The 10,089-nt window shown below is 44.7% G+C and overlaps 1 protein-coding gene across 1 annotated transcript in view; it reads right to left on the bottom strand.

Moving 5' to 3' along the window:
* EIF2AK4 (eukaryotic translation initiation factor 2 alpha kinase 4) overlaps nt 1–9,870 on the bottom strand; it is a 112,099-nt gene extending 102,229 nt beyond the window's left edge. Inside the window, exon 1 of the mRNA XM_004712698.4 lies at nt 9,727–9,870. Coding sequence (XP_004712755.1) covers nt 9,727–9,870 — 144 coding nt within the window. The remainder of the gene's footprint in view (nt 1–9,726) is intronic.
* Between the last annotated feature and the right edge of the window lie 219 nt (nt 9,871–10,089).

The raw sequence follows: 10,089 nt of genomic DNA, 5'->3' as shown, positions 1-10,089 counted from the left end.
GGAGGGAGGGGGAAATATAAGGAGCTGATGCCACGGGCTTACCTGGAGAGCAAATGTTTTGAGGATGAGAGCAATGAATGTACAAATGTGCTTCACACAATTGATGTATGTATGGATTGTGATGAGTTCTATGTGCCCCTAGTAAAATGATTTAAAAAAATAAAAAAAGCAGCTTTAAGAGGCACACATGTCTAGTGTGGGGGTGTGGAAGGAAAGGCCTAAGTGCCAAGGAATGCGAAACGGTTGGATTCAAACCCAACTATCGGTCCAGATCCCAGTATCAAGTGAGGGCCAGCTCAATGCAAGAACACCTGGATCAGGCTGCCTGGTTGCTTTAAAGACTTAGCTTTCTTGGGCCGATGGTTAACTGAACCTGTAATATTCCTGCCCACAAGACATGGGGTACTTCTCAGCAGAGGATATTAACTGTTCTCCAATACCTAACACCTATTTTCCACCTTATATCGTCACTAGTCGGACCCCTTATTTCTTAGCAACGGCACCCCTGATTTTTTTTAGCTGGATTCATTTCCCAGACCCCTTCGCAGCTGGGCCACTGGATTCCTTTCTGGCCAACAGGATGAATGAAGAAATAGCAAATGTCAATTCCAGGAAATGACCTTCATGGGAAAGGATACAACTTTAAAAAACATTTTTTTAATCATTTTATTGGGGGCTTGTGCAATTCTTATCACAATCCATGCATACGCCCACTGTGTCAAGCACATTTGTACATTTGTTGTACATTTGTACATCATTCTCCAAAAAACTTTTTTTTAATTAATCATTTCATTGGGGTGCTGTTATAAATCTTTTAACAAGCCTTCGTTCAATTGTATGAAGCACACTTGTACATAGGTTGCCATCAACATTTCCAAACATTTTCTTTCTACTTGAGCCCTTGGTAGGATGCAATTTCGTTTTCTTTTCTCCTTGTTGGCTGAAAATAGCTTTTGGTATAGCATGTTGGCTGGGGTTGAGACGGCCAGTTGGGGCCCTGAGGGCATAATGAGGATGGAGAACAGCAAGAACTAAGTAGAAATTCTAGACTTCTGCCTAAGAGAGGTGTGGGGTGGGAGGGTAGAACTCTGATAAGTGTTCGTCATATGCAACTACACTTAGCCTAGTCAACAGGCTCACTTAAAAAAAAGGAAAAGACTCTCAGGGACTAGTGTACACAGAACTAAGCAGACTCTTTGCCAGGCCTTCCTGAAGGAAAGTGATAGGTCCCCAAGCACGTACGTAACAGGGCTTTCTATCAAACATGTTTAGGACATCAAGCATTCACTTACCTTAAGTCATTCATGCCAGGGTTCCTGGAACTGAACAGGTCTCGATTAAAATAAGTTTCACTGGGAGTGGGGTTCACTGGGAGTGGAGTGAGGGAGGGAGGCTGGGTCTTGGACATGCATTAGAATTTGTGGTTGATAAAATCTATGACTTAACCTGCACAAGGAAAAAAACGAGTTCCTGGAATATTTTTGGACAAGTAAACCAAGTAGTGTAGCCAAAATATATCTGATTGCACCAATGTAGAAGAAAACACAAGGTGTTTTTCCACTACACAAACATGCAGCCCTGTGCAGAGTATGCCTTCTGCAAACAGACGGTGCAAGTGACATGAGCTCAGACTCACTGCCATGAAGTCAATGCGGACTCGCGGTGAGGGCCCTGTAGGACCAGCCCCGTGGCCTTCCAAGACTGCTGCCTCTACGGGAGTAGCAGGCCCTGTCTCTCAGCAACACCTGGAGAGAAGGCTGCAGTAAGAGGTGAATGAAGTGAGACTCTCCTGAACTGTTGTAAAACAACCAAGCCAACCCTCCAGTGCGTAAAAGCAAGCAGCGACCCAAACCCAGCCTGACACGCGGGGAGGGACCGCTCAGCTGTAGTGCATCAGAACCCAACCCGAAGCGCCTGTGCTTCAGGAAGGAGAAACAGTCAGGGTCTGAAGAACCTCCTAAGGATGGGGAACACAGAGCTCCGGACGCTCCTCTCAGTGCAGCACCCACCGCCGGAGGAGCTGGCAGAAGTTAATGGCACTAGAAACCCAGGGCTCGGGTTGAGGGTGCTTTTCTCAGACACCGGAGCCAACAAAACATACTGTTTGAAGCACATGCCCATTTCTGTTGAAGTTCAAGCGTATTGGGCAAAATCATGAAAAACAGACTTTTGTGAGCCATTTTCACGCAGCTTGGATCCACGTTTAATGGCTGAAGGTCATAGGGCCGACAATTAAGCAGCATGATTAAACTCTGGCTTACAAAGCAAGTAGCAGAGGCAGGGATGAGATTTAGGAAGCTAACTGCAAGTGTCACACAGTTTAAATCATTCTGCAGGTGTTTGGTCTCGAAGTCTACCTAGGATCTAGCTAATCATGGATGGCACTCAACAGGGCCTCTGTTTCCCACGTGCTGGTTCAGAGGTCCCCGGCCGGCTCTGTGACGCGGGGAAGAATGACTCTTCATTTCCAGACTGTTGTGTGAACATACAAACAGCCTACGAGAAATGAAGTAACATGTGCACGCTATATAATGTGGGCCAGCCTTTGGGAAGATGCCAAAAATTAAATGCTGGTAGGAAAAGTAGAACATGGAAACGAGAAAGCAGTCCTCTAGATTGTCTGTTCAATGCCTTCATTACTGACTCACCCCACACCTTCCCCTCACCCCCACCCCTAAAAATGAGTATTTTCTGCAGCTGGCCTTGAGGAATCACTACATTCATTCACCTTCTGTTCTCACATATTAGCCTATTAGTCCAGCTGGTCAGGATCAAGAACCACTAGATTCTTTAAAGCTTAATAATTGGCAGCTTTGTTTTAAATAAACACGAGACAATATTATTAAGTAAATGTGAATTCTTCCCAAATGAAATGCTCTTCCAATAAAAATGCCAGCGGATTGCTTGCTTGATTTAAACTTAGCAAGCTGAATCTAACATTCATATGGAAAAACGAATGCAAACCCTGACAGGAGAGTTCGGTGAAAAGGTAACTATGCTAAATATTATGGCTTGGTATAAAAGTGCAGCAGCGGGAGGGAGGGGAAAATGAGGAGCTGATACCAAGGGCTCAAGTAGAAAGCAAATGTTTTGAGAATGATGAGGGCAACAAATGTACAAAAGTGCTTAACACAATGGATGTATGTGTGGATTGTGATAAGAGTACAAGCTCACAATAAAATGATTTAATTATTAAAAACAAACAAAAATCTATGTGGAGGTTGTGGGGGGGCCATCAAGTCAATTTGTCCCCTCCTAATGACCCCGTGTGACAGAGCAGGACTGCCCCAAAGGGATTTCTTGGCAGGAATAGTTCTCCCATGGATCCCACAGGGGGTTTCAAACTGCCAACCTTTCAATTAGCAGGTGCGTACTTAAGCCACTGTACCAACAGGGTTCCTAACATCCAGCTGACTCAGACTCACAGCAGCCTCTGGGGCAGAGTAGAAGAGCTCCTTTAGGTTTTAGAGACTAAATCTTTACGGGCACTGATAATCCCATCTTTCTCTTTGGGTTGAATAGCTGATCTTGCAGTCCAACACTTAACCCACAGCGCCACCAAGGCTCCTTGTGGTACTAAAATAGTAACAGGATGAAATAAATAAATTTAAAGAGGGAAGGAATTATTTCATTCAGTGAATTTTCGAAAGCTTCATACTAGGCTTGAGTATGTAGGAGTACATACGCCCTTGCAGCTAGCAGTCCCAATCAATGTAAAGGTGGGATTTTCAAATTAGCACCAGAAAAACCCTGAACACACAAACTGTGCTTGCCTGATTTGCTAGGGGTAGGGCAACAGATGCATATTTAGTGGAGCTGTTAGTCCTGGCGCAGTGGGTTAAGCGCTGGACTACTAACCACAAGGTTGGCAGTTCAAATGCACTGGCACTTCTCAAGGGAAAGATTAGTCTGTCTGCTCCCCTCAAAGATTTACAGTCTCAGAAACCTTACGGAACAGTTCCACTTGGTCCCACAGTAGGAATCAACTTGATCGCACTGGGCTTGTGGCTGCTGATGTTAGGTGTTAGCTGCTGCCACATCAGCTCCAACTCAGAGAAGAAGACACTGCCGGGTCCTGTACAACTTTCACAATCATCGCGATATTTGAGCCCATTGTTGCAACCACTGGATCAGTCTACCTCATCCCGGATCTTCCTCTACATTAACAAGCACGATGCCCTTCTCCGGGAATTGGTCCTTCTTGATAGCACGTCCAAAGTCTGAGGGACAAAAGTCTCGCCGTCCTCACATCTTAGGAACATTCCGGCTGTAATTCTCCCAAGACAGGGTTCTTTCTTCTGGTAGTCCGTGGTATAGTCAATATTCCTCACCTCACTGTAATTACGATGCAGCAGTTCTTCTTTGGTTTTCCTTATTCATATGAGACAACTAAATATAGCTAGAGTCAGGCACCGGCACAGGGACACTTTGCTTTTTAACACTTTAGGAAGTTGTTTTGGTGGCAGCAGCAGCAGCAGAACCTGCCCGATACATCACTTGATTTTCTTGAATGTTGCTTCCATGGGCAGATTGTTGATCCAAGTGAAAATGAAATCCTTGACAAGTTCAATGTTTTCTCTGTTTACCATGATGTTGCTTATTGGGTCAGTTGTGAGCATGTTTTGCTTTCTTTATGGTGTGCTGTGATCTATACTGAAGGCTGTAGGCTTTGAGCTTCATCTGCAAATGCTTCAAGTCCTTTCTGTTTACAGCAAGCAAAGTTGAGTCACCTGCATAATTTAAGTTGTTGATTAGTCTTCTTCTAATCTTGGTGCATGTTCTTCAAATAGGCCAGCTTCCCAGATGATTTGCTCAGCATACAGATTGAATATGGTGGAAGAATACAACCATGATGCACATCTCTCCTGACTTAAAACCATACAGCATGCCCTGGGTCGATCTGAACAAATGCCTCTTGATTTATAGACAGGTGCACCATGAGCACAGTTAAGTTGTAGTAACAATTGCCTTCATGAAAATTAACACAAGATTGGTCTCAAGATGGTGGAAATTAAATACATTCCAAAGGTCCCACCTTTCCACCCTGCTGTACCACTCCATCATCTCTGACATCAGCCACCAACTCCTTCCCTAAGTATAATCCCTTACACCCCAGGATTCTGCAATCCGTTGTAATAGCCACTCAGAATCCACAGTGTAACCAAAAATGGCTCACGTCTTGTGGGGGCTGATAAGACCCAAATAAAATTCAGATGTCTGTCTGGAGGGGCCTCCTTATCCCCCAGGCTCTGGAAGCTGGTGAAATCAGGCCCAAGATCCAGATGCAGGATCCGTAGGATGTGCCCCACTCAGGCTCTCACTGGTAATGAGATCTTCCCTCCTCCTCCTCAGAGGGCTCATTTTCTACCCAGCAGACCAGTGAGCGCAATGGAGCCTATTAACAGTTAATCACAGGTGAATCCTATCAGTGTCTCCCGCCCCCAACACCCCCCAACACCTTTTCACCCAGACCCATGCAGGAAAAGGTCGTTTGGTAGAAATTAATGTAACTGGCTAGAAAAGTCACATTACATAGTTCACTGCTCCTCCCTAAGGGTTCTGGAATTCCGATTCTTCACACTGCCATCCATAATTTGTGGTGACGAACACAGACGACTTTGCACAGTCCCTCTAGTATTCCCTGCTTTCAGCCAAGATCCATCTGACATTGAGAATGATATCCCTTATTTCATGTCCTCTTCTGAATCCAGCTTGAATTTCTGGCAGTTCCCTGTCCAAGTACTGCTGCCGTGGTTTTATAATTATCCTCAGAAAAAAACTTACTTGCAGGTTATATTAGTAATATTGTTCAATAGTTTCAGCATTCCATTCATTGCATTACCTTTCTTTGGGAGGGGCCCAAAGTTGGTTGGTCAGGAAGTTGTCTTCCAATTTTTTCCCATTTGCATTAGCGACTCTTAAGTTCAAGAGCTAGTTTCAGAGTCTCTTCTGACGCCACTCTGGTCTTTTCTTTCTTTTTGACGACCCTTTGCTTTCTTCGTGTTTTTGATGTTATCCAATAATAACATCAAATGGTTTCTGGTCATTAATGCTCAATGCTTCAATTCTGTTCCTCACATAATCTTTAACACAGGAAGGAGACATTCAAGGTCATATTTTGACTCTTCAGGACTTGTTTTTATTTTCAGCTTTAACTTGGGACTTGCTTCTGAGAAAAAATTCTAAGTTTTTTCCACAGGCAGTCTTGGACCTGTTCTGACTAATAGTATTGAGTTTCTCCACTGCCTCTTCCACAAATTTAGTCAGTCTACTTGATTCCTGTGTATTCCAACCCTCCAGGTCCACGTGTAAAGTTGTTTACATTGCTGAAAAGAGGTATTTGCGATGAATAAGCTATTGAAGCATCATTTCTATCGCCAAGGTCATATTTTCCAGCTACCAATCCGTCTTTAGTTCTAACTTTTGTAATTATCAATGCATCGTGACTACGTTTGATCAATTTTAGGTTATGTAAGTTTAGTAGAAAACTTTAATTTCTTCATCTTTGGCATTAGTTGTTGGTGCATAAATTTGAGTAATAGTTGTATTAATTGGTCTTCCATGTGGGCACATGGATATTGTCCTATCATTGACAGTTGTACTTCAGGACAGATCTTGGAATGTTCTTTTTAATACCATTCCATTTCAGAATCATTCCCAAAATAATAGACAATATTATCTGTTTCAAAATGGCCAAGACCAGTACATTTCAGCTCAGTAGTGCTTAGGATCTCAATGTTCATGTGTTCCATTGCATTTCTGATGACTTCTAATTTTCCCCAATCCCTACTTTATACACTCCATGTTCCAATTAGTAATGGATGTTTGCCACTATTTATTCTCAATTTGGGTTGTGCCATATCAGTAAATGAACGACTCAAAAGTTCTGCTCCATTTACATCATTAAAGTGAACTCTACTTTGAGGAGACTGACTTTATGATTAGCTAAGTATTGTCTATCTAACATGGTGCTAGAAGGCTGGAAGGCATGCCAAGCATAACTGAGGTTGGGCAATTTCCCCCAAGGAGGAAAAAAAAGGGGGAGGGAGCCATGGTAGCATAGTGGTTATAGACTGGGCGGCTAACTGCAGGGTCAGCACAACACCAGCAGCTCCGAGGGAGAAAGATGAGGCTCTCTACTCCCACTAAGCGCTACAGTCTCAGAAACTCAGAGTCGCTCCACTCGGTCCTGTTAGGGTCACTGTGAGTCCCAGCTGACTCGGTGGCAGTGAGTTTGGTTTTGTGCTTCAAACTTTTCTATAGTTATTTGATGTTAATTCCAAAATGAAGTGATGAAAGAATTGAAACAAAAAGTCTGTGGAAGATTCCTTCTTAAAAATGACATTATGATAAGGAAGTCTTCTAGAAAGAACTGCAGGGACGATCAAACAGGAAACAGTCCAATTTGATATATTAAAAAAAAACATAAATATCTATACACACATGGTGAATTAGAGGAAATATTGGCAATGTATGGCCCCAAATGCTCATTTCCTTAATATGTAAAGTCCTTACAAATGAATAAGAAAACTCAAAACAGTAGAAAGGGACAAAAACATGAAAGAGATCACAAAGAAAAATTCACAACTTAGAAAGATGTTCTGGGCAATGAGTGTACAAATGCGCTTTACACAATTGATGTATGTATGGATTGTGATAAGAGTCGTATGAGCCCCTAATAAAATGATAAAGAAAAAAAGAAAGAAAGATGTTCTACATGATTTATTATAACTGAAGGAACATATTAAACAGAGACGTGTCTCATCTATCTTTTGGCAATGGTGAAAAACAATGACATATACAATGTTAGTAAAGCTATGGGAAAACAAATCCTCTCCTGCTGGGTCCAGACACAGAGCAGGTTTTTTGGAGGGCGATTTGCACACCAACAAAATATAAAAGCCCAGACCCTCTGCTGGGTGCCTAGCCAAGATCATTCCACTAATAATCACTTGATAACTATAGAGAAAATCGTTAACCGGTAGTGTCCAGATGTCTACTTATTTAAAAATAATACACCTGTGCTACTAAACTAAAATCAGTATGATAACACATCGCCACTCCTTCCCCCAAAGTTACAAAGATACAAAGATCCTGGCAGGAAATTTGGCCTGACCTGACAAGCTATAGGCAAGCTTTATTTTTCCAGCTCAGTGTGAATATTGGAACATTCATGTGTTTCTTTATTGTGTTTGATTTATGGATGCTGCTCCAGACACCCAAAGGAGTATTATGTAATATGTGGGACAAGCTTCCAAGAACATGAGCAGGGAAACTTCTGAATTCTGAAGGTATCAGGGGCTTGGGGTAAGGGATTCATGGGCCTATAGACTGACAACTGTCAGGTGATGGATATTAAATACCTGAGTGATTAAATTCTGATTCATCCTTATGACCATCAGTTATTTGCCTTAGGGGCCTAATAAGTGCTTGGAGTCATTTGCCCTGTGCAGCACAAACCATAGACAGGTGGAATTCTACCTCCTACAGCTTATTTTTTGGAAGGGTGGGATGGGCAGTGGGAAGGGATTTTATCTTGTTACTAAGGCCATCAGCTGTAAAGTCTCAAGATTGCCAGTATCCCTACCTTCAGCAGCTCCTTTCCTTTCTATTTTTCTTGTAACCTTGGGCCAATTAAGTGTATATAAAATATATAGGATCTGAACAAAATCTTAGGGGCTCTTGCCTTAGGCATGGGTGGATACTTTATGATGTTTATTTTGGTTGGCTTGTTTAATGGGCTTACTTCCTGATTCTCAATCCTGTTTTGGAATGAACAGTGAAGTTGCCAGATCTCTAGAAAATTGTTACACCTGTTACAATTTCGGGCTAATTTTTCAAATTAAGCACTAGAAGAGAGGGGCTAGGGTTTCTGCTGTAGTCCCAAGGCCCAGAAGAATAAAGACTGAGTGAAGGAAAGCAGCACACACTGACAGGTCCGGAAGATCTAATTGGGGGGTGGGGGAAATCCTGGATGTGTAGATGAAGCAGATGCTGTGGAATGATAGAATTAAAGGCAGATGAAGGAAGGTAGCGCTTTTCACATAACATCCATAGAAGCAACTGTCAAAGATCAGGAAAAGCTGCCAAGTACTGGCAGCTTGTCATGTGCCCTAACTTACTTCCAGACCATAAGGAAAATCCTATTTTAAACAAATTTGGAACCTTGGGACACTCCCTTCTCCGTGACAGCTAAGATGAATGTGTGAAGGGCATGGTCATATGTAGGTTTCTCTGAGGCAGACAGGCACAGCCAGGATGCGTGGAGAGGGAAGAGGGGGTTGTGTGGCTCATCGGTTTGAATACACCGGCGGGAGGGCGAGCTTTGAAGACGGTCCTGACGGCGAGTAATCCAGAAGGTCTGCAGTAGCGCCCCCAAAGCGTTCCCCGAGCAAAGTTGCAAGGGGTTCACTCTCAGTAGGTTGTATCATCCTCCAGGGCTATCAGGAAAAGCAGGGCAAGGGTGGTAGGCATGCTTTGGGGTAAATGTCACTGGGATTCTAAGCGGCAGGACCAGGTCAGAGAGCCCACTTGAGGGAAAGGATGTAGGAGAACTGGGCCCAGGTGGCAGCTCCGGGGACCTGGCCCGGGGGCTGCGGTGAAGGAACAAGTAAACGTAGGCGGAATGGGAGGGCTGCAGGGTCCCCAAAGGGCAGCCCAATCAGGAAGCGTCTCAGCGCGGGCCCAGGGCCCGGGAGGCCGGGCCAGGACAAGCCACGTTCTTACCAGTCCGCACGCGTCTGGCCGCAGGTCCTGGAAGTCGGCGCCGTAGATGGCCTCCAGCGCCTGCAGCTCGTGGTCCTGCCGCTGCAGGTAGCTCTCGGGCGGCTCGTCGCGGCCGCGCCCGGGGGCTGCGCGGCTCCCAGCCATGGCAGCGCCGCGGCCCCGGCACGGCGGCCTGAAGGCTGAGGCAACGCCGGTGGGCCCAGGGGGCGTGTCCTGGGCGGACTCGGGGGCAGGACTCCGGCCGTGGGCGGGCTTGGGGCGGGGCTCAGCGCCCGGCGACTGGGGCGGGGCTCAGCGCGGGAAGGGCTACGCCACTCCGCAGTGTCTTGTCGCTGGAGAAAAAAAAGGCTTTCTACTGCAGAG

Source organism: Echinops telfairi, unplaced genomic scaffold (genome assembly GCF_000313985.2).
Source record: "Echinops telfairi isolate 266 unplaced genomic scaffold, ASM31398v2 ScPeMD7_18;HRSCAF=68, whole genome shotgun sequence".
NCBI lineage: Eukaryota > Metazoa > Chordata > Mammalia > Afrosoricida > Tenrecidae > Echinops > Echinops telfairi.
The sequence above is the reverse complement of the archived record's forward strand: the minus strand, read 5'-3'. Positions and strand labels throughout refer to the sequence as shown.